This window comes from Eubalaena glacialis, chromosome X, assembly GCF_028564815.1.
Source record: "Eubalaena glacialis isolate mEubGla1 chromosome X, mEubGla1.1.hap2.+ XY, whole genome shotgun sequence".
NCBI classification, from domain to species: domain Eukaryota; kingdom Metazoa; phylum Chordata; class Mammalia; order Artiodactyla; family Balaenidae; genus Eubalaena; species Eubalaena glacialis.
In genome coordinates, this window is record NC_083736.1 from 89,789,462 (window position 1) to 89,815,505 (window position 26,044).

General features: G+C 34.9%; 1 protein-coding gene across 4 annotated transcripts in view; it reads left to right on the top strand.

Moving 5' to 3' along the window:
- DIAPH2 (diaphanous related formin 2) overlaps positions 1–26,044 on the top strand; it is an 878,028-nt gene that overhangs the window by 292,321 nt on the left and 559,663 nt on the right. For all 4 annotated transcript variants that reach the window (XM_061179189.1, XM_061179191.1, XM_061179192.1 and 1 more), the window contains 3 exons: positions 975–1,079; positions 5,261–5,575; positions 7,158–7,272. In XM_061179189.1, coding sequence (XP_061035172.1) covers positions 975–1,079; positions 5,261–5,575; positions 7,158–7,272 — 535 coding nt within the window. The remainder of the gene's footprint in view (positions 1–974; positions 1,080–5,260; positions 5,576–7,157; positions 7,273–26,044) is intronic.

A 26,044-nucleotide genomic window follows, 5' to 3' on the forward strand; every position in this document is an offset into this window, starting at 1 on the left:
TTTATAATTTCCAAAGGTCAAGTCTACTATGAGGAGGAATATTTATTAACAGTAAACACACTTTTTCCTTGTTCCACAAACTCTAAAGGCAGTTTTTGGCAGTAAGATATATCACTTTTAAAAACATAAATAACATTGTTGGAATAATGTATAGACTTCTAAAATAACTTGAAGTGACAGTGACAATAAAGGGCAAATGTTCTATAGCTGGACATGAGCGGTATTCACCTGACTGAGGTAAGTGCTGGGCAGGATGCAGTAAATGGATAGTCACCATTCTGATGGTCTCTTTGGCTTAGCACGCTGTAATTTAACCTCTCATTTTCCCTCTTATGACGTTTTGTACAAGTGTTTTGGTTAACCATCTGAATGAGAATGCCATTAGAGCATATATCATTCTACTGTCAGATTTTGTGGAGCATCACTTTTTGAATGCTAGACAATTAAGATTATAATAAAAATAGTCTGATTTGTATTAATGTACATCCATTTGAGCGTTCTAAAAGTACAGTCTCTTTTCAAGATTAAATATAGTTTTAAAGAGTTGAACTGCTTGATTCCTAATTTTTAGGTTTCATTTTCTAATTAAATAAACTTAAAAGTATGGGATGAAACATTAAAAAAAACCATGATTAATTCTAAAACCTAACTTTCAATAACAAAACAACAAAAATGTCCATTATATATGAAGAGATCCTTCTTAGTCCACCCTTTTAAAATTTTGTTTAGTATTTTTTTTTCAGAAGTGAAAATGGGTTTTTTTACCTTGGGCTGGGGACATAGTTCTTCTTTACTACCACCCCATCCCCACGGAGGTGCTCAATTGCCATAAAATAATCAAGAGCTCTGATTTTCTGAGTGGCCCGGGAAATTTAAGAAGCAAAAGACACTCCACTTATTTAATACATATTGCTGTTTAAAGCTTTCTCAAAACTGTATTATTAAGTGTACATTTATGGTGGTGATCATTGCAGTTCGATGAAGAATTCACAGCTCGACAGGAAGCTCAAGCTGAGCTTCAAAAAAGAGAAGAAAAAATCAAAGAGCTTGAAACAGAAATCCAACAACTTCGAACCCAGGTAATGAAACAAGATACAGACTTTGTGTCATGTCACATTGAGTTCAAAGGTAGAAAACTATCTTGTTAGATGGAGGGAAAAATGTGACCAGAAGCAGACTTTCTGGTAGTTTCCCAGTTTACTTGAAATAACTACAGATTTGATTTTCCAGGACAATAAATCATTTTAATGTTTGGATAAAAATACGGCATTCGTTGCATAAACTGCCCTGAATATTTTTAATGGAATGTATTACACAAGCAAAACTCTTTCTTGAGATGAAATTTTCATGATGATTTGAAAAATTGGATGCATAGTATTTTCTTTCAAAGGGAATGTGGAAATGCTCCTTAAAGCTTTTTGAGATCTCTTTAAATCTCGACTACCATAATTTCAAAATCTATAAACTTTATATTTCCACCTACATTCCCTATGATGAAAACCCCCCATATACACTTAAAATCTTAATTATGGTGTCTAAATTTTAGAGTTGATTACATACTCTCAACACAACATATTTTTTAAATGAATATAAAGAAACGTAAGATTAGTTCTTAGCCTCATAGATGCCCAGTAGGGTGTTTGTTGATTGACTAGGTCTGTTTCTGTCAATCTACTGAAAAGTGACTCAGAAGTCAACAGTGAACTCCACATTACCCAATGCAGTGGCCTTTTCCTACCCTTAGCCTCTTTCACTTATCTGTAATATTTGATAATTTCTTTTCACTCAATCTCTCTTTTTTGTGTCATCTGACTTCGTTTTCTACATGTCTCAGAACTCAGTTTCTCTTTGTTTTCATCCTCCAAATGATGACATTCCCCAGTGTTCTGTCCTCTGCTCTTTTTTCTCTGTATGTCCTTGCACTAATATCCCATCCAATATCATAAATTCAAATATCACCTTTTAGTAGGTGTCAGGTCCCCTGGGTTTGTCATCTATTTCCAGCTCTTGATTAGATCTCCGCATGGGCAGGTCCTGCTGCATGTTGAAATCCAACCCATTATTTGTGGTCACTTCTCTGTCCTCAAACCAGCTTGGTCTCCATTCTTATTTGTTTAAATTTTACCACCAATTTTTTTTTTATTGTGAAGCTGGAGTTGTCCTGGCCTTTTCCCCGCCCTGCCTCCTGACAGATTATTAAGTTGGTCACTGTTTTATGTCAGTTCTTCCTCTTTTTTTCCCTTTGTATCAAAACCCTGAACCCCCCCAGGGCCACTCTCTCATTCCATCCTGCCTGGAATATTACAGTAGTTTCCGAACTTTCCGCCATGCCTATAGTCTCTTCCTCTTCAGATTCATGCTTTATGTCAGTTGCAAATTAATCTTCTTAAAACACTGCCCTGATTATTGTCACTCCAGGCTTTAATATGTTCAATGGTTGCCTGTTGCATTCAGGATTAAAGAAAAAATCTCCTTACCGGGAATTTGAAGGCCTTCTATCCCGGGCTCCCTTATCTCCCCTTTGCAGCCTCGTCTCTGCTCCCCTAACTCCAGCCTCTGTTGCAGCTAAGTCACCTTTCCTCCTCCCTTCACATGTAGAATTTACTGTCTCCACACTTTTCCTTCAGCCAGCATTTCCCAGACATTAGTTACAGAGATGCTAATAGGTTTTTCATGAGGAAAGCATTCCATAGTCCAATAAATTTGGTACGCTTGAAATTCTCCTCTTGGAGATTCATCATTCTCATTAGCATACTAAAGGGTCTGAGATGGCCTACATTAAAGAAACCTGTCGAACTCTTTTTCCTACAGCTTTCTCAAACTCATTTAGCCACAGAACCCTTTATCTCAGACCACCTATTAACATCTCCTGCAGAAGAGTTTGTTCATGGAACTTAGTTGAGAAATGCTGACTTAGGTTATTCTCTCTCAGAAACACCCTCCCTTGCTCCTCTGTGCCAATGAAACATCTCCTTTAAGGATCAGCTCAGTATAACATCCTTTGGAAAGCGTCCCCCAAAACTCTGGGAATTTCTTTGAACTTTTATATCACTTTTGTAGACCACTCCTATCATATTTGGTTGTGTGCCTGCTTTATCCTTCCCCTGCAGCATAAACACTTTGAGGATAATGTCTTTACTTCCTGTGCTTACTCTTATTAAAGTCCCTACTGCACCTAGCACAGGGCCTTACCATTTAATTGCGTAGTTGCTTATTTATTATCAACGGATCTGGAAAAGTGCAGAGTCACACAGTACTTTCTAGTGCACGCCAAATTGTGTCAAATAGTAAATGGTCAATTTGCCGTATTCAATTCTCAATACTCTATTGTGGTCTCATTTAATTGTTCCATTCCTAATTGTTCATAGGAGGGAAGAAAAGGGCTGATATGATTTGATTTTAAGGCTGGTGGCATTTGAGATTTTTATTCAATTTGTAAAATATCTATTTAACTTGAGTAAAAAGTCCTATTTTAAAGTAATAGCATTTTTGTGGTTACACAAGTTTTATATCATAAACATGATCTCATAGAGGCAAAATTTTATGTTTACAAGCAAGTATTACTTTCATTTTGCTGTCAATTAATACAAAAAATGGGATACACATTTTACCTTTCAAATTATTAAACAAATCCATTTATATACAAAACTTGTCGGGTAAATTACTAATTTACTGAACTTTTCAGAAAAATTATTTTAATTTTCCTCAGAATTTCTTTGCTATCTCAATAAAGATTGGAAAAATCAGACTGTTTTCTATAGTTTTGCTGCATTAAAAATAAAATAGAAAGAATTTGCATATTTTAATCCTATCCTTCTTCCTAATCTCAGGAGGGGATTGCATTCCAGGAGAGGATTGTCATTTAAGTGTATAAACACTTTAGTTGTATATATGTATATACACACATAAACATTCATATGTGTGAATAAAATATTTGTGGACAATGTGCATTGAATATTAGGAGAAACATTTCTGTGATGCTGTTTACCTGTGATTGTTAATTTTTAACATTCTTGTAAATGGGTCAATCCTTTAAATTGATTGTTTCAAAAATAGGCTTCCACTTATTTATTATGTAAAGATAATTCTAAGTTTGTTTAGTTCAATTAAGTAGTCCGTGGAGGAAATTCGTATTAGTAAAGATTAGAAGAGTTTCTCCCCAAATAAAAATAACACTATACCAAGACATGTTAATAGTTTTAAACTTCTCATTCAGTTAGTCTAATGTCGTATCTCAATTACAGAAGATGCGTGTTCATTTGTAGGACTTTCTTAGGAATGTTTATAATTAACAAACTCACTTTCATATTCATTTTCATTTCGGAAAGTAAACCGTTGTCATCAGTAATGGTTCAAAGAAACAGGTCCAGATTAATAATCAAAAAGTGGGCAATATGGAATGCAGTGATCTCCGTCAGCTGTCATCCATCATTATTAGAGAATGAGCTTGAAGTTCCTTTCTGGTGGGAGAAATAAGTTATAATCTGCTCATACTGCAAGCTGTAATTAATTCCACTCAAGGCAACTGACACCCATTCGTTAGGAGCTAGTCTGTTGTAGTGGAAAGAGGACTGCCTTAGATATGAGAAGAACCACAGGTAAATCTTAATCATATTTCAGACTGTGCAACCTTTGGTTAGTCGTTGAACCTCTTTGCAGTTACAGTTTCCTCATCTATAAGCGGTGAGATAAAAATACCCAACCTACATTATAGGGTTATAATAAGGATGAAAAGAAATAATAGATGTAAAAACATTGATAAACCTGTATTATTATGCAATGGATGTTACTTAGCATTAATTCTTTGTATTAGAAGATAGCTAAGTTACTGGTGCTATGAGACAGACTCTTCGTGTAAAGCTAATCGGCCCCAAGGGAATTAAATCAGTTATTTTGTATTAATCATCCCGTATTCATACCAACTAGTCTTAACAGGCCCAAGCCATATACAGTACTTCTTCTTTGCATATATTTATAATGAAAGGTAAGTTTTCATTATTTTGGAGGAGTGTTTCACAAAATCTTTGAGCATGCCAACTTTCCTAGCCTTAGTATATGAGCAGAGTTAGTCATTATCCAGGGTTTAGAATGCTTATCAAAAATCTCTGCAAGTCTTTTTCATGTATTCTTAAGCCCTTAGATGTTGCTAAATTAGATAAATCTTAAACAACCCAACCACAAATGTCTACTGATAAGTTTTCTTTGCTACTATACTTTACTGTAAGCATTTAAATAAGCATTGGGTTATTTTATATTTCAGGGACATGGACTCTCAGGTTCAACAGGAATTCCAGGCCCTCCTCTACCACCTCCATTGCCAGGTGCTGGGCCACCCCCGCCCCCACCTCCACCAGCGCCACCTCTACCCGGAGGAGGTCCCCCTCCTCCTCCACCTCCTTTACCTGGGGTACATGGAATAGCATCACCACTGCCTTTGTTTGGGGGACCTCCTCCACCACCTCCCCTTGGAGGAGTTCCTCCTCCTCCTCCGGGAACACTTGATCTGCCATATGGAATGAAGCATAAAAAAATATATAAACCTGAGGTGTCCATGAAGAGGATCAATTGGTCAAAGGTAATACTATGACTATAGCTTTATGGCTTTGTCTAGTCATAGTTGCTCATTAATGTGTGAATGACGGTATTGCTACTTATAAGTATGATACAATAATTGAGAACATGACCACTGATTGTTTTGCTTTCGCTTGTGAGTTCACCATCTTATGTTCATCTTTCATAGCTGGAGAATTGGAAACTCCACAGACAACTTGAAATTAACATAGAAGACAAAAGGAAAATCAAAGTGAAAGTGGTTTTAGAGAATAGTATATGAAAAATAATTTTGATTCTTTTACCAATGTTAATTTTAATTGCTATAACATTCTTAAATATAATCTTTGTATTAATGGGCCTTTTTATCTTAGTTATTTTTTCTTAGAAAATTATTAGTTTTTTTTTAGTTTTAAACTTTCAGATAGTGTGGAATCGCTGACAGTATTCAGTAGAGACATAAACTAATTGTTTTTTTATATGATGTGTGAAAGATTTTTCTTTTGAATGTTATTTTGCTTTATTATTATCAAATAACATGTCTTATAAAAAGCTTATTATCAAGATTGACACAGTCCACATTCACTGGGAACTAATCTAATGAAAATACAATTACCCAGGCCACCATTTGGGTAAATGTCTATTCCAAGAACATAGTTACAGTGATATCTGACAGTATCTACATATTAAGTTGGTTTGACCAGAATAATGGTTAAATCAGTTTTAAAATTAAGCATATACTTATGCTTTGCTCATAAGAGTAAATGAGGTATAAATGTTTTTGGAATGTAGTTATTTTTTGTTAGGCACAATCGACCAAACTATAGGACCCAGAAGCTGCTGGCCCAGTTATCTGTGTGTGTAAATGTAATGATATGTTAATTTAGCAATTAAGCGTATAGTGTAATGGCACTTACATATCACAAAGCATCATGATATGTACTGGAAAATGCACAGTTCTAATATTGGGTTTCAGTGTAGTGGCTGAGAGCACAATTCTGTGGAGCTACACTGCCTGGATTTGAAAGCCATCTTCGCCATTTACTAGCTTGGGCAGCCACTCAGACTTCCTGGGGCTCGGTTTCCTCATCTTTAACATGGAGATAATAACAGGTCCTACTTCAAAGGATTATTGTGAGGATTAGATGAGATGAGTTAATGTGTGAAATCACTTAAAAGAGTACCTGACACATTTTAGGAGGTATGTAAGTGTCAGTTATTATGGTTATTTTCTGCAACCGTGGGAAATTTACTTTTCTGAATCTCAGTTTCCCCATTGTTAAAAATCCAGGAGCAAGAAGAAGGTATGTAAGTTGGGGGGAGGGATTTACTAAATTATTTATAAGATTCCTTCCAGTAGAAGATTTTTTAAAATGTAATTTGCTACATGGCCTATTGCTGTTGTGTATTTTTCTGTACACCAGTAGAAGTCTGTGACTTTCCCAATGAATGTTTACTTAAAAAGTGTTGTTTTGATAGATCCTAAAATTGATTTAGTAGGTAGATGAATAAAGGTAATATCATTCAACCTGGGTGAAAGTGAATTCTTTGAAAAATTAAATATGAAGTAATAATTTAGAAACTTATCTTTGTTACTTTTGTTTCAGATTGAACCCAAAGAATTGTCTGAGAACTGTTTCTGGTTGAAAGTTAAGGAGGAGAAGTTTGAAAATCCAGATCTCTTTGCAAAATTGGCACTGAATTTCGCTACCCAGATAAAAGGTATATTTTATTTTTTAATATAGAGTTTTTGTTCTGATATATTGAATTCAGTGCTTTGCTAAAAATTTCTAGTAATGTGTACATGTATAATTTTTTGGGCAGAGTCAAACATAATTAGATTGACATATTAACTGTATTTTACCTAGCAACGAAAGAAGGATAGCTTTTTTCCTGTTAAATTTATTTTGCATAAATGTTATTATTCACCTGAAAATATAGGTTTTATTTTTATTGTTTAATATGTAACTTATACTCCTCTATTGTAAAGTTGTCATTTTTACTGAGAAGCAGAGGGGATGAATCTATTGATTCACCATATAAGAGAAAATAATGTAATTGGAGTAAGATTGGTGCCATCATGCTTATGTAGTTTTACATTTGTACTAATCCATTTGGTTTTTTTTGGAAATTTGATAGTTTTTTTCTATAAGCAGATTGTCTGGAATAATATCAAAATCTGGTACCTAATAAGTATATTTTACTGATTTGATAATTGAGTGCCTTCTTTATGGTTAGATCCTTAACCACTTTTGAATTTCACACATAATTTTGGTACTATATAGGTAACTTCTCAATCTCATAATTGATCATTGTGGTTTGTGAATTTTTGGTATTTCATTTTAACATTACTATTTTACTAACTATCACAGAATTGATAGCTTACTTAAGCATAGGAGTTTTTTCAGCCTGAGTGAGTCTTTACAACTAAGAAATTGATATATTCCACACGCCTGTGCCCTTGGAATTAGCACCTTTACCATTCATTTGTCTGATTTGTCACAGCATGCCGTAGAATGTGAGAATGTGAATTTTGGAAGATTCAGAGAGAGAGAGAGAGGGAGAGAGAGAGAGGTGAAAATTATTCCTTTTCAGCCCTTCTAGCTTATCTTGCGCACTGGAGGTACTTGTACTGTATTTGTTGTTCCTTGTAGATTGAAGCTCACACCCATACAGAAATCTGGGGTGATTAGAGTATTCTGAAGAATTTTGACATTTAAGAAAATTCCTGCCATTGAAGTCTTTTTTTTCCCTTATTTGCTCTACTAGACTTCACATTTAAAGGATTCTTCAAGGACTCCAGAGATTACTATTTATTATAATCACTTTTTTTAAATTGAAAAAGTAAAACATGCTTACATCAAGGTATTAATAATAATAATAATAAAAAGATGCGTGGTAAGCATATCCCTTCAGTCGCAGACTTACAGCTTCTTCCCTAGAGAAACCATTCTTACTGATTTCCCACATTGCCTCCTAGAAATAGTCTATGCCTCTAGAAGCATATGTGTATATATCATTTTTTGTTTTTTACTTCTTTCTGTTTTCACTTTATATACTTGGATATTATTCCATAGTAGTTTATGTTTATCTACTTTGTTCTTTTTACACATTGCATGGAATTCTTTGGTATGGGCCTATCTGAATTTATTTAACCTGCCCCCTATTGATGGATATTTAGATTTTTTCCAGCCTTTTGCTATTTCAAGCAATGCTGCGGCGAAAGTGTATCTACATATACGTTTGTGCACATAGGATCTATCTGTAGGATAAATTTTAGAAGTGAAATTCCTGGATAAAATGCTGTCTGCATTTATAATTTTGATAGATATTACCAAATTTCCTTCCAAAGAGTTTGTGTCCATTTATAGTGTTACATCTAAAATACATATGAGTATCTGTTTCCCTACAAACTTTGCCTATCTCAGAGGTGAAATGGTAAATCATCCATATTATAATTTTTACTCCTTAAATTAGGAGTGAAGTTGAGTAGCTTTCCTTCTATTCAAAGGCAATTTTAACCTCTTTTTCTGTGAACAACTTCCTCCAGTTATTTGCACATTTCGTGTTGAGCATTTGTTCTTTTACTTATTGATGTATTTGTATTGAGTCCCATAAGAATTATAGGTTTCATAAAATTTCAGAGTCTGTCTGGACCTTAGAAGTGATTAAGCCAAACTGTATTTTACAAATGAAGAAAGTGGAGTTTGAGACATGGAAGTTAGCATAAAATCCATTAGAGAGTTTCTCAAGGTAGTGTGGTATAGTGGGAAAAGCCCAGAGGAAATGGAGTCATACATTCTTGTATTTCAGCTGTGATACTAGTAACCTCTGCGACTGAATTTTCTCATCTATAAAATGAGAAAGACTAATGTTTAACTAGAAGTATGAGAGTTAAATAAGGTTATATATTTAAAGCACCCAGCATGGTGCTTGATATAGCAGGCACTCAATAAATTATCAATTCCCCTTTCCCTTTCATTTAACATGATGCTGTGTGTGTGTTTGTGTATGGTTTGTTTTAGTTATTGACACTTATTACAACTGTTAATTCAGCAAGAGACTTCCATGCTCTTCTGAGCAGCACTTGGCAAAGCTAGTCAGTTAGAGTAGAAACCATTCTTACTCTGGCTGCTAAAACATAATCAAAGCAAAGTAAAACCAAAGTCATGTAAAGGCTCTCACATACTCAACTACTGAGAATTCTGCATTTCCATTCCTCTTAACTCTGATTCTCTGAATTTTCTATGTGATACTACTACTACTTCTACTTTCCTAATTTTGAATATGAGTCCAAATTAGGTCAGGAGCACCTTTCAGTACCATTACTTTTACTAAGATTTATTTCTGAAGGGACATTTAAAGGAACAGTTAAGCATCATAGCATATTCCATAAAATAGCCAAAACAAATTTGAATGATACAAACTTCCATTTGTTTTGATAAGTATTGATTGATCTTAACTCTAACAGCTGAAGTTCCTTGTCACTTGCAGTGCCTTGATTCATAATTTGGTCAATAGGTGGCAGGATCAGTAAGAAATCAGCTGGAGGCTCTGGCTCCAGGCAACTCAAACCACACTGCCCTGGCTTTCCTAGCTTCAGGGCACCACTTTTTTCCCTATTCTGCTGCTGTTTGCCACTCACGCAGCTGTGTTCTGGAAGGAGCAACATACTCGTTGTTTCTAAGACCTATTTCCAAAGCTCTTAGACCCAGTGTTCCAAAACCTCTGAGAGTTTCCTCCTCCTGCAAGGGGTTTGGAAAGCTCGTGTCTCTGTTCTCCCTAAATGCATTGTAAAGCATTACTGGTCTGTGTTTCAAGAAAATGTTTCTCTTAGGAGTTTATAGTTGCTTCAGATTGCTAAATAGAAAGAAGTTTTAAAATAGGCTAGTTCTGATACCTATAATATTTAAATGTGTAAATGTTTAATATGGGAAAGTACCATCAAATTATACTTTCTATTTGAATCACTTATTCTTAGAGTTGTAGAGAAAATTATTCTAAATTTCCTATTATAATCCAAAATATTTCCGTCTTAGGAGAGAATGGATCTCTCATTTCATTTAATTTGTATTTGTTGGGTACACACTATGTGCAAGGTCTTATACTAAATAGGAGGGAGATAAATGAATAAGGTCTTGTCTTTGCACCAGGGGACTCATCTAGTCAGGGAGAGAGAAAGAGGTATACTACACTTAGTCAATTTTTATTAAATGTTAACCTAGATATTTTTAAGAAGCCAGAGGAGCACAAAAGGGAAACAGTTAATTTTGACTAGGGCAAATGGAGATCCCAGAGGCGGTATAATTTGTTCTGGGCCTTGAAATTTAAGCAAAATTTCAATAGGGAGAGAAGGAAAGAAGGCATTCTAGGCAGAGAACACCATTAGCAAAATATGGAGAGGGTGAAGTGCACGCTGTGTTGAAAGCACAGCCTGTTGGGCTGGGACTTGGAGTGAAGGTGGTGAGATGAATTTCACTCTGAGGAAATGGGGTTTTGTTCTTTAAGCCTAGGTGCCCAATAATTTGATGATTAGCCATTGAGCGGGCCTTTGGAGGACAGATAGGTAATGGGAATTCACAGATAGATGATGGACCTTTGATTGTGAATCAATACCAGTAGGCTAGACAAGATGTGACGATATCCTGATCAGTATGAATTCTTAATCTCTACAGTTTCTTCTAGTTCCCAAATCCTGTGTCCTCATGCTTATAATATTTAGGGTCTTCTTACAAGCCATAATGATGCTGTATGACAAACTAGATCTCAAAATGCTCTCTGGATTAATGACAAAAAGTGTATATATTAGAGGCAGTTGGAAAAGACTTAGTATTGGGTTGGCCAAAAAGTTTGTTGTCTGTAAGATCTTACAGAAAACCCAAACACACCCAATACTTTGGACTGTACATCATACATGTAACTGTTGGAATTTGCATATGTGTTCTAGTTTTATTTATTATTCAAATTGATGATATTTGGGGACATATGAACAACAAGGCTATAATAATAATGTCATTTTCCTTAAAAATCTATAGTAATTATAGATAATAGTGATATTATATAAGAATTAAAGTAATGATGGTTAATATTAACTAAACTTGAAATAAATAATAAAATATGTAGGTTATAACTGCTAATTCTAATTAGAATTTCTAGGGTTCTCTAGAGGCTTCAGGAAGAACAAAGATAGTGTGTGTGGAAGTTGTAAGCAATTTCTTTGGTTTTAATGTTGCTTGGAGGAAATTTAAGAAATAAACATAGAAGGCTAATAAAGTTTAACTTCTTCAATAATATATTTCTGTAGTGCAATTTTGCTTTAATAACAGAAAATTGAGGTGTTATAAATATTTCAAATGCATATAAAGATCATTTCGCAATGCTTGAAATATTGGGCTAGCTTCAAAATTATGGTGGAACTGAGTCTGAAAATATATTTATGTAAAAGCACTTTTCCTCTAGGATCATATTTTAAATTGTGTTTCTTAGTCTTAGAATCAGCTGGTTGCTTTTGAAGATACCCACCCTTGTTTGGTTGCTTAACACAGTCTTATATATTTAGTAAATCAATGAAAAAAAACAAAAAAGTGTTAAAATCAAATTTATCTCTGTCTTTATAATATAGGAAGTCTTGGAATTGACTTGAAAATAATGAGATGTCAGTCTCAGTACACACTCCTTATAAATGGTGCTAAAGTGTCCTGAGAGACCTGGTGTCTTAACAAATAATTTGTCATCTTAATGACATAATATACATGCTTCTTAGTGTAAGCATTAATATGTAAGGGAACAAACCGAGAAGGCTTTAATTTTTTCAGGCAGCCAGCTAAAAACCATATATACCTGTATATAATTTCATCATTTTTATTATATCTAAATTCTTTGGATATATGTATTATCACCTTATCAAAGATTTTTTCATTATGAACATTTTAAGTGTTTTAACTTAATGATGACTCATGTTTTCATTTCCAGTTGGCTTGTGGAAGAGGAAACAAGGAATTCATGAGCCAGAGGTCCATGCCATTACTTAATTATAAGAGTCACTAATAGTAAAGAGAAATTGAGGCAGTGTATCTTCAGCCTTCTGAATGAGTAGGCTTCAAAATAGCTCTTTCTTTACATATTGGTGATGGTATGGTGACTGTACTACTACCTACACCATCACTACTAATAACAATAATAATAGCAATCATAATAATAACAATAATAGCAGTAATAGCACATATATTAAGCATTTACTATGTCCCAAGAGCTGTGATAAACATTTTAAATACATATCTCATTTAGTCCTCACACCAGCCCTAGATAACCTATATTATTGTTTTATAGGTGAGGAAACTGAGGCTATGGGAATTAAGAATTATGTCTTGTTTACATAGCTAGTAAGTGGCAAAGCTGAGGTTTGAACCCAGGTTTGTTCTTAATCACTTCCCCGTGTTGTAACAATGGCTTTTATGCCCTTAGTAATTTGTGCGTTTTGTTGCATAGTTAACTGATCCCTTTTTAAAGCTATAGTTTCACATGTATTATCTTGTGAAATGTGTAATCCTATTATTCTGGCACTGAAGACAGTTCTTTAGAACTTAAACCAAAGCTAGGAAGTTGTATATTTGGAAGGGAATAAGGTTATTTTTTTCTATGACTAAAATTTGTAAGGCATTTTTTGAATGGAATCTATCAGTTGTAAAGCATTGCTATGACTTAAGGTCTGTCTCTTCTAATAATGAATGAAGGAATCCACATTCATGTCATTAGGCATTTGGTAAGGATATATTAATATACATGGGGTACATAAAGTAATGAAATCAGTTTTTCATGGGGCTCCTTTGAGGTTAAGCTTTATAACATTATAGACACCTTGTGTTATTTTAATATGACACTTTTTAGCTATGAGTTAGTGAGACTGTCTCTCCCCATTTCAGTAATTTTTGCTTATATACATTGTATGGATTAGGCACAATAACAGGTGTTCAGTTGATAGCATTTACAATTCACACAGATAATCATTCTCATTTAGAATTATTGTTCTAGCTAAATTAGTTTTATTTTGGCAAATAGAAATTATTTACATTGAAATCCCATGGAATTTTTTCACACAGCTATATAAAACTATAATGGGGTGTGTTTTGGTCCAACTGTATATTTATGGCAGTTATACCAGTTCCAGACTATATATTTTACGTGATATAAGAAGTAAGGGCAAGAGGTTTCTCTAATTTGTTTAAGAGAAATATATTTAATTTAGGGACGTGCAAATCTGGTATCTTTTCTGAGGCATTATATATAAGTAATTCTTTGGTCAATTAGTCCTTGTTGGTAAGAGTAAATTTAATTCTTTATTTTTAATAGGTTATTCAGTAATATCTGGGTGTTATCTTGTTTTCACTAATTTTAAACTATGTTTTTTGGGATCATTATTATAATTTTCATTCATATTATTGTTTTTTGGTTTTTGATTTGCTTATGTTTTTATTTTTTCCAGTTTTATTGCAATATAATTGACATATAACATTGGGTAAGTTTAGGGTGTACCACATAATGATTTGATATATGTATATATTGCAAAATGATTACCACAGTAAGTTTAGTTAACATCCCTCAACTCACATAGTTAGAAACTTTTTTTCCTTGTGATGGGAACTTTTAAGATTTACTCTTAGCAACTCTCAAATATACAATACAGTATATCGTTCACTATAGTCACCATGCTGTACATTACATCACCAAAACTTATTTATTTTATAACTGGAAATTTGTACCTTTTGTCCATCTTCACCCAATTCCCCTACCCCCTATCCCCTGCCTCTGACAACCACAATTCTCATCTCTGTTTCTATGAGCATATCATTATTTTAAAACAATGTTTAACATCTTGTAGGTGTGTTGATTGAGTGAGCTAAATTTTGTTATTTAGTGCCCTCCAGATACTGTACAGGAGATGACTCAAGAAATTAAAAATTATAACTTAAAAATATCAGTTCCATTTTAACACATGTTCCTAGGAATACAGTTACACTTGAAAATGGCTTCACATTTTTGTGGAAGTTGGAAGAATTTTAACTTTTTATTTTATTGTTGTGGATAATGTTAGTTGCCTATAGCTATTGATACATAATGAATTATCCCCAAATTTAGCAACTTAAATGAACACACATTTATTTTCTCACAGTTTCTGGAATCGTGGCAGAGCTCAGCTGAGTCCTCTGCCTCAAGGTCTGTCACAAGGCTGCATGTGAGGTGTTGTCAGGGTTGTGATCTAATCTGAAGGCTTGAGTGGAGGATGATTTATGTTCACCCATATGATTTTTGACAGCATTCTGTTCCTCTAGGGCTATTGGACTGAGGGCCGCTATTCGTCTTTGCTGGCTTTTATCCAGAGGCTGCCCTCAATTCCTTGCCTCATGGGCCTCTCAGTAATGCAGCTGACAAAAGGCAGTTTGCTTCATCAAATTGTGCACACCCAGAAGAAGTGAATAGAGAATAGAAGCAAAAGGGAAGTCACAGTCTTTTGTAGCCCGATTTCATCATTGGAAGCTATTAACTAGGTCCAGGCTTCACACACGGGGAGGAAATTTACTCAAGGGCATGAATACCAGGAGGCAGGGAGCATTTGGGAGCCATTTCAGAAGCTGCCTGCCGTATGGATATATACATTTTGATTTCTCAGTAATTACAAATGTTATGACATCTTTCTTCTTGATGACTTCAACAGAATCCTAAGTGGTCTCTCTGCCTTCAGTCCTCTTTCCTTGTGATCAGTTTTCTACAAGCTAATCAGAATTGTCTTTCTAAAGTATAAATTATCATGGCACTCCTATGCTTGGAACATTTCACTGACCACCCATTGTCTCCTAGGGAACATCTAAACTCATGCATTTCAAGGTCATTTGCCTCTTCACTCCCCCTAAAACATCCTCAGGCTGGACTCTTTTGTTCCTGGAACAGAGACACTTACAAGGCTTTGCAACTTCTCTCTGAACCTTCACCAATTCTTCATTTAGCTTCTGTTTATATGACACTTCTGTCAGAATGCAGTCTTCATAATATATTATAATTGTCTTCATCCATTTGACTCCCCATCAGACACTGAACTTCTTGCAGGCAGGAAGAAGTGTTTCCATTTTGTTTACTGTTTTTTCCCAGTATGTAGTATAGCTTCTGGCAAGTATAAGTGTGTTTGATGAACGCACAAGAGAATTACAGTTATGTGTACTTAGTTTCATAGTACCAAGCAAATAAAATAAAGTATGGGTGCTAACCCAAAATTTAGGCACATAGTAAGAAGTGTGTGTGTATTTAATGATTCATTCGGTGATATATATAATAGAACCTGTTTTTTGAAAATCCTTCTTGTAACTGATTAAATACCAGAGATCTACATAATTGAATCTGGCTGTGGTAGTTTGTTAAAGTTATTTTGCCATTTAAGTTCCTATGATTTAGTATTTCACTTCATTTAGGTGTGTGTGCGTATACTACCAAAGATTTTTGTTGAAATTTTCAAAAGTGAAAGCCAGATTTTTTTCATAGTGGCCTGTGGTTATTTAGTCAATAAATTTTTAAAATTTATGGTTGGCCCACTTAAATAAACAGAAGTTTAGTGTGCTAAAGTGAATGTCTATTTCATGATTTGTTGTTTGATTGTAAGGAAACTACTTAGTTTCTTATTGTCTCTAAACAACTATAAAGTAGAATAATGATCAGTAAAATAGAAAAACCATCAATCGAAACCCTGTGAGAATGAAGATAAATACATATCACAGACTCAACAAAACTGACAACTTTAACAATTACAAATGTTAATATCTGTTGTGCACTTACTATATGCCAGATTCTTTGTTAAGTGTTTTCCGTGGATTATTTCATTTAATTTTTTCATCTATCCTATGCTGTAGGTACTATGATTGTAGCCATTTTACAGATGAACAAAGTGGAGGTAAAAATCAAGCTCAGGCAGGATGATTCCGCAGCCCATGTGCTTCACCACTTTGCTTTGTTTATTCTGTGGGCAAGGTCATGGAGACAGGGTGCATTAGAGCGAGACTGAATCCACAGCCTGTGCTTTTCAACACCACTGCATCTCTCTGTAGTATGATTGTGCCAATTAAAGCTCTATTATCAAAAACCTCAATTCAAGATCCGCTTGTCTGTCCCACAGGACAAGGATAGGCTATTTATGTGATCTTGCCCTTTTAAGTACTTTATTCTTGTGCACTCAATGCTACCTAGCTTATGTAGAGTATTAATGTATTTCTATTAATACGACCCAGTAAAATTATACTCATAAAGTGACAGAACTGAATGAATCAATTTGCCCACTAAACAAACAAACAAAATGTACATATGGTGTGTTGAAAAACATAGCTCCCAATATAAAACCAATCTAGAAAGAGTGACAATATATTGAATTTCCTAGCCACTCTTGGCTAAGTTCTCCACATATGTGTGGTGTGCCTTTAGTTTATCCAGTGGCCCAGTACTAATACTAGTCTGATGTTTCCCTGCCTCCCCAGCACCATTACCTCATGCTCTTTGTCATGTGTTAACACTGGCTTAAGGATCATATTTTTAATTTAAATTAATTTTATAGGAGCCTAAACAAACTATGTGATGCATTCAAATGGCAGATATAACTCTTGTGAATTATCAGTGTTCCCTCCATGTGAATGGCTTACTGAGAGTTGACTGTGTCTGGCTTCACGTGATAAGAATAGACTGATAACATGCTCCTGGCAATGTGTGAGCAATGTGATGTTTCCTAGCATGTAATTGCTTTTAATAGAAGGCAGCAGAAGTAACTACTCTTTGACATGTGATGCTATTAGGATATTTGTAGTTGTCTTTGAAAAGAGAAGCTAGTGTGATTAGGTACCTTTTGTTCCATTAACAGCAATAATAAAGATGCTATCACTCCTCTCCTAGGTTTTACTTACTATTTGCTCTTTCAGTACCAATCAGATCACATTCTTGTTAATTATTGGCATTTCTATTCTATTTCACGTGCTTTCGTTTTCTCAATGCTGACAATTTAAGTATTTTAATAATTTATTGTATTATCAAATGTTAATATATCTGTATGATGGATCAGAATATGGTTCTAAAATCCTTGTATCATAGTTTTATAGACATTCATTGTATAAATAATATTATCATTTGGCATTACACAGCTTCTTAATCCATTTTAGGGCATAAACTGAACACATATAAAGGTAAAATCATAGGAAATTAATTTCATAGATTTGAAGCAGGATTTGGGGACACATCTAGCCCTTTTAAAATTATTTCCGACAGAGATATAGTTTAGCTAAGGGATTCCTTTAGAATTTAAAATTCCTTACAAATTTAAAATTTTTTTATCCTTTCCTGAGATGACTTCTAATTAGCCATAGTGTTTGTTAGGTTCACTTATATATAACCTATGAAAGCAGTGAGATTTTTCATATTATTTTCTGCTTGTTGTTTGGTTTACTAATGTTGTCTGTCATCCGTATAAAAAGATGATGCTAACTACCATAATTAATAGGGCATGAAACTATTTTGATTTCCAGTGGTAAGAATGTTTTTAAATTGATCATTTCACCTATTTTTGCCTAATGTTTCTTATGACCAGTGATACTCTTTTATGATGACAGTGGGTTAGGGGTAGAGTTTGTGCCCATGGTGCATAAACAAGGTCACTGACTCAGTAAGCCTTGAACTCATGATCTTGGTGTGGTGTTATAACCAATTTAAACAATATGATGACAAAGATAACTGTCAACTATTTTAAACAGCTTTTTCTATAGTAGATATGAACTTGATAGCGTCTGCTTTCTGCAGTAGCAGTGCCTGACAACAGCTTCATACTGTAGGGTTCTTGAATTGTTTAATATTGAAGACTTACAGAAGTGCTTTTTAGGACTTCCCTGGTGGCGCAGTGGTTGAGAATCTGCCTGCCAATGCAGGGGACACGGGTTCGAGCCCTGGTCTGGGAAGATCCCACATGCTGCAGAGCAGCTAGGCCCGTGAGCCACAATTACTGAGCCTGCGCTCTAGAGCCTGTGCTCCGCAACAAGAGAGGCCGCGATAGTGAGAGGCCCGCACACTGCGATGAAGAGTGGCCCCCGCTTGCCGCAACTAGAGAAAGCCCTCTCACAGAAACGAAGACCCAACACAGCCAAAAATAAATAAATAAATAATTTTTTTAAAAAAAAGTGCTTTTTAAATTTAGTACCTTACCAGATCAGGATATAACCATATATTATTAATCTTGTAGAAAAAAAAGGCAAGCCAATTAATTCTTAATTTTGCTATTTTCAGGGACATAACTGAATATATTTTAACTAAGCTTTTTTTGAGAGAGATAGTAACTTGTACAAAGCCTTTTCATCATTATCCTAATATTATGGTATCATTTTCACTTTGTTTCAGTGATAGTCTATATTTCTTCATACCTTCAGAGACATCGAGGCAATTGTTTATTGTTATCAGCTATTATTATCATCTCTCTTAAATTTAATAATTTTTTCAAAATACCATTATCAGTTTCCTTGGTGGGCAGATTATATTTGTGCCTTGACGTTTATGTATTGCATAATATTTGCTTGGGAGTTATTACCAATAGATAAGTTTTAGACTAGACCTTAGTTAGGATCTAATAAAGTAGTAGTCTTAAGAGTTTGCTCTGATTTTTATGAATATTACAAGTGACTACAAATGGCTAATCTTTTTTTTTTATAATTTAGTATTTATGAGATGTATGTGACAGCTCTCAGTTATCTGCTTTAATAAAATAGAATGAATGTATGGAACTGTTGGGGGTATAATTGGAAGGTAAAGGCAATTAAATGTTTTTATAGTGGTCTTTTTCTTACATTTCAGTATCTTTAGCTCAGGCCTATTTGTGGTTTTTTGGATTAGGAGTAAGAAACAAAAGAAGCTGTGAAAACAAGTGTCCTTTGGCAAGATCTACTAGGGCTTGTTTAAAGACTTTTCAAAGATAATTTTTAAACCCTTGTTAGCAGAGAGAAAAATGTGCTCTTGGCCTTTGGAAAACCCATATTGGTCCTGTCTCATACCTTAAGTTTCTTCTAGAGTGCACATTACAGAAAACTGTGTATCTACTATTGAATTTCTTTATGGTCATAAGGATTACAATGGATTTGTCCTGTTTGGGGTGCTATTTTAAGTTGTAAGACTCTCTTTCTGTAGATTGTCTTAATTCCCCCATCTCCATTTTTTGTCTCTTGTAGCAACAGCGATATTGTTGGTAAGGGTCCAACAAACACCTCAGGATTGATATGGTTAGAATTGCAATAAATATATGTAAAACGAATTCATTCATGAACTGTGGTAGATTCAGTCTGGTCTGTGAGTGTTCTGTTGGCTGGTTACCAAGGGTACTCTGCATTTCTTAGCCACTCAGCAGTTGACAACCAGGAACATACATATGAACTAGAACTTCAGTGTTTATCTAATGGGAGAATATGGATATAGTGACAGAGAAGAGTTGATTCAAAAAGTGTTTGTTACATACCATACATTCTTCTGAACTTTTTATATATATGAAATCATTTCATTAATCCTCAGGAAAGAAAACCTATGAGATGATATTCTTATCTCCAGTTCTATAGATGAAATAACTGAGTCACAGGAAGATTAAGTGGCTTGCCCAAAGGTGACAAGGGTAGAAGATAGCAAAGTTGAGCTTGAACCCAGTGCCCTTACTTATGCTACAAACTGCCAGGTTCCAGTTCATTTATGTAAGTGGTTCAGTCAGTCATATAACCGGTAATCTAGGTTCCTTTTATTCATTTATGAAGTATATATCATAGAAACCACATTCCACTTCCACTGGCCCGATACATGCCTATGCAGGTCTGGGGTTTATCTGGAAGCCAGAATGGGTGTGACAGCAGGGAAGAGAGTTAGTCTGGTTCAGTGATAGACGCTAGCTGTGGGAGAATTTCCAGACTATCCACATTTCTGAGTTGCTTCTGTGTCTGAACAATATTATTCATTCTTGGCATCTAAGTGTCCTTGTTTTAGAATCAAATCTTGAAGTGGCATTTGCAACTTGAGAAGGACATGAAAAACTCTTAACAGCAGTTGCTGCTGTTGTTTTAAGCCCTCCAACTGTGTATTAATTCTTACCAAAAAGTCTTTCCTACTGTAACTGCTCTGTAGGAAGGGTTTCAGAATTCCTTTATTAGGAATTACTGCAAAATGTTTTGCAAGTTTATTTCACTGTTCTGTTAAAAGTGAGAATTCTTAACAGATATCACTATGTCTTATATTTGATATAGTATTTATATATTGATCATTACCCCCTACTATCTACCCTTACTAAAAAGGAAGGGGTTAGAGTCTGTCAGTAATGTTCTCTCTTCCTGGAGGCCTCCAGTTCATCTGACTCCTAGAAATACTGTAATATAGGTACCTAAATTACATTTCTCATGTATAATGTAAATATTAATGCTTTCCTAATAGTCTTTTGAAGTTTGGGGTTTTGAGTTTCAAGGTCATTTCCAAATGTCTCCTAGGAGGTGACTGTGTGTAGCAGTTGCAGGCATGACATGTTTCTTTGACCGAAAGGAATCAATATTTCAACTTATCAACAAACATTTTTTATACTGTTTCAAATAGATTGCTTTAGCCAAGTTACTGAAAATGTGTAAACCATTTGAAAGATTGTGGAAAGTTTAATTTTATAACAGTTTTTGTCAAATTAGTTATTAAATTGAAATCATGCTATGTCATTTTTATTTTTTGTATGAAAAGCACCTGATCATTTATAAGAATCATCTATTGAATGCACATCAGTACTGGCTTGCTAAAATGTTTGGTGTCCAATGGGCATTCCCTTCAAATTTTCTGCACTTTCCAATTTTGAATTAAGGTCGGATTAGAGGGTTTACAGAAAATATTTGAAATTTGAATCAGCAAAAGAGGTTATATAAATGGGATTTGATATGTTAGTGATATTAATATGTGCATTTGTAACATGTCAATAGTTGCACATTGTGAATAATGAAACCTATCAGTTTACCTAGAATAAGGTTGCTTTGAGTATTTCTGAACAAATTTTAGCCTGAACACTGCCATTAAGGAAATTCACCTTGGAACCAAGCAACTTTCCATGCAGAAACTAACAGAGTTGCCAGGACTTTGGAGTCTGTGGAATGGCTGCTTATAGAACATCAGTATTTTACTTATCATATTAAAATTCATCATTGTGATCTTTGGAGAGGAAATGAAAGTATGCCCTACTTTATTATTTATATTATGTATATCTGAATAATAGAAATACAAAACTTAAGCAATTAATGTTTTTTAAATTTAATTTAATTTAATTTTTTATACAGCAGGTTCTTATTAGTTATCTATTTTACACATATTTGTATATTTGTATATATGTCAATCCCAATCTCCCAATTTATCCCACACCCACCCCCCCACCCCACCCCACCCCACCCCACCCCCACCGCTTTCCCCCCTTGGTGTCCATATGCTTGTTCTTTACATCTGTGTCTCTATTTCTACCTAAGCAATTAATATTTTAATAATGCCTTCACTCTTTAGGATGTGTGCCCTGAAATCTATAGAATTAAAGCAACCTGTTTCCTTTACCATATAGAGGTGGGCAACTGGGGCACATGTAATATTAGACAGCTCTTTGCCAGTCAGAATGGACAATATTTTGATGTACTAATAACTTTTAGTGAAGGCACCAGCTATGAGTTAAATATACCATCTAATAGACTTAATATATTAATATGCTAACCACTGTACAGAATTTGCTGGCTGTGGACAATACATTTCCCAAGAGATATTCTCTGCTAATCTCCATTACTGAGCAGTGATTGAAGATTTTTTTTGAGACTAAATTTTAGTGAAAGATGAAATAGTTTTTTATAAACCGTGTATATAATAACGTGTCTAAATTCAGTATAACTAAACTTTGTAAAATAGTCCTCTTTTCACCTATTTCCCTCAGACGTGCACATCTCCCCTCTCCCAGTGGACCCAGATACCTGCATAATCAACATAGTGACAAATTTATGTTTCACAAATCTTGGATCCACTGATCCACTGATGCTTGGGAGCTATATTTCCGTGTGTAGGTATTAATAAGTTATGATGGCCTACATGGAGACTAATTTACTGTAGAAATGAGATAACAGCATTATTCTAGCAATTCCTCCAAGCTGCCATTGAGGCTGCGTCCTCCTTGTCTTATTTGCACATTCAACAAATATGTATTGAATTTCTATCATATGCTATACACTACTAGTTTTCTCAGAATGTTTATTGCTCCATTAGGCCTGTGACCCACCGAATGAGTAACTGAATTCCCAGTGGTGAAAAAGGATTTTGTTTATCTTGTTTTGTCATGACAGAATCCCTGTATTTCTGTACTTGCGGCCTTGCTTGCTTACTTAAAGTCAAGATAATTATTTCTACTACCTTCAAGAATTTCCTAGGATCTAAATTATTTCATTGTTGTTGGTTAGACATGCTTAACCTGTTACATGTTAATTGAACCACTGTATTCAATGACAGACAGTATTTTCCAGAAAGTTTCTGCTTAGTTATTCTCATTGCCCTATTTTTATCTGAGTCCTCTCATTGCTTCCTAAAACACAATTCGACCAAAAAGTTCCAGTGGACTTTGGGGTCAACCTGTATTTTGAGGTTTGGAAATGGGAGTGAAAACGACAGCAGTTAGGATATGCAATAAAAGGAAAACTAAATTCATGATAAAGACTGTTAGGGGTGGTATGATATGCTTGTCACCTCACTATGGCATTTGTTTTACAGAATTAATACAGTAATATGATTTTCTTTTTTTGAGGGAACTGCTTATATTTTCTCAGAAATGTATTTTTTATTTTCAAGAAGTATATGGTAAACAATCTTTCTGGAAATTCTGAGTCCCTTAATAGTTATCAGTAAGTTTATTTTTCTATACAGTCTTATATTAACAAATAAAAGTATTGAGCACCTACTCTGTACCAAATGCTATCCTTGGGTGGGGAGGAGGGGATATAGCTGTAATTAAAGTAGATGTGATCTTGATTGTCTTAGAACTTACAGTCTAACAGAAACAATATAATAATAAACATGTCATTAAATTAATATGAATTTCAGTTGGTGTTAGGTATCCTAAAGATGATATAATATAGTGATGTGATAGAGAATTCCTTAGGTGGACAATTAAGTGTGGTGGTTAATTAAGGGAAGTCATTTTAAAAGCATATAAATTGGGGAATTTAAAACACATATCTTCAGATGCAGAAGCCAACAGGATTTGTTGATGGGTTGGGTACCGGGGGGTAAGGAAAACACAAGGAATCTGATTACTCAGAGGTTTGGGGCTTGAGTCAAATAAAGTACTGTACAATAAATATCCTATTCTAGCCACACTAGAATCAGAAAAGGCTGAGAGGGATGGTGTTGACAGAAAAAGTGGTCAGAGGATTAAAACAATGTAATAATAATCAAGAGAAAACCATCTTTGGATATACTACGCTAGTATTTCCAAAGGTAGGAAATACAGTGCAGTTTGAATTAGTTCAGTGTTGATGCATGGAAATAAGATGTATCTCTTTGGCATTAACCTTTGCTTCAACTCTAGGGGTTTGTGCCTCTTTTGATTTGACTGTAAAGACAAGCTTTACTTTTTCCTCTGTGTTTAACTATTTGGTCAAATGAACATTGCACTTTTAAGTGTTTCTTTTGATTTATGCTAGGCTGAGGTCACATTGTGCACTAAGTATGAATTAATTACGAAATGAACAGTTTTGCTCTGGTGAGAAGAGAATTTTATTCTCATTCCAACTAAATCTGTAATCTAAGGAAGATCTTTACCTTCTTTGTGTGCCTGAGAGGCACCGAAAGTGTACTGATAAAAATCCTATCGTCGAGTTCAGAAAGAAATATAGGTCATTTCTTTCGGATCTTTTACTAAATGGCCTGAAGCACCAGATTCCAAAGTCCACTTTCCAGATAGAAATAACACCCTCTATCTAGGAAATTTTAAAAGGTTTTGCATCATCTTGTTCTACGAGTTATGAGTAAATATAGCGTTTATTAATTATTGGGAAATTGCCAAAATGGATTATACATATGTGACAAAAATGTTCATGTTAACTTTTAAAGTGTTCTTCCTGTGGTTGTATTATTTATGATAGATAGTAAAGGGCCTTCTCACTCATTTCTTGGTGCTTCGCGCTTAAGCAGCTCTCTCTCTGATAACTTAGTTCTACAGAATGAGCGGAATTAGTAAAGCAACTGTGATTGTTAATTGTTTCCTTGTCTTTATAACCCAGAAAACTTAGCACCAAATCTGTATCTTCAGTGGGTTGGTTGAGCTTTCCAACTTTATTCATGACCATTGATATATATCATTTGTGATATTTCACTTCATTTCATGTAAGCAGAGAGGTGTTTTAGCACCAGTATGACAGTTACGTTTGTGAAAGCATGGGAGAATTGTACTCAGGAAGATAATGCAAATTCTCTGTATGATAATCTTTTCAAACAGCATTCTAGCACATATGGAAAGCATATTGTAATTGAGATACGCTAACCTGCATCTAATATAGCTTAGTTTATTTGATTAGTGAACTCCAGAGAAATTTTTTTGGAAGGCCTCTGGAAGGTATATAAGAAAGTTTCAAAGCAACTCTTTTAGGTTATTGGTCTCTCTTCTGTTTGCAGTGTTTGTTTATCACTTGACATTTTGAAATAGTAATGTATAAAAGGGATCACACAATTCTAGTCATCGGTTTTTTGTCTTCTAAAAATGTTATCAGAATGGGGATTTTAAAACATGTGTAGTCATGCATGTGCATATGTATGTAGAAGGGTAACCAACATATTTTAGTGTCTTATATAAGTTGCACGCATAAGCCTATCTTTAGATTTATATAACTTGTCTACATTTCTACATAAAATCTCAGTCATTTGTGCATGCCCTAGACTAAAGTGGATTCTGGCCTGCTCAGGAATTCTTCCCTCATACTGGGACTTTAACAAAGGGAAAAGGCCAGCTTCAACCTAGAGACAGTAGAAAGCTAAGCAGTAGAAAAAGCAATTTGTGCCCGGCTTGGAAAACCCCAGTCTTTCCATTTCGATATTCCAGAGAGGCTCTTTCTAGGGGCATGGTACCGTAGGGCCAGGACTTCTGTTATGGTTGTTTATTGCACAGGGATGCCCTACTGCAGGTCTGACTAGGGCTGCAGTTTGGCGCAAGCTCTACTTGCCAAGCTGTGTATCCGCAGGTCTGCATCCAGCTTCTTTCATTTGCGCAGTAGTGTTGTAGCCCTCCAGAGGCAGCCCAGCCCATGCTGCTCATACGCCAGGCAGCACTGAGCATGACTACTGGCCTTCATTCCTCATGCTCCCCTTGGAGTGTTTCCTGCCGTGCTTCCTGCCCTGTGCTGCTTCATTCTCTCCTCTTCTTTACTTTTCCTTTGCTAGCAGGAAGCTAATTCCACTAAAGGTGCTTAAT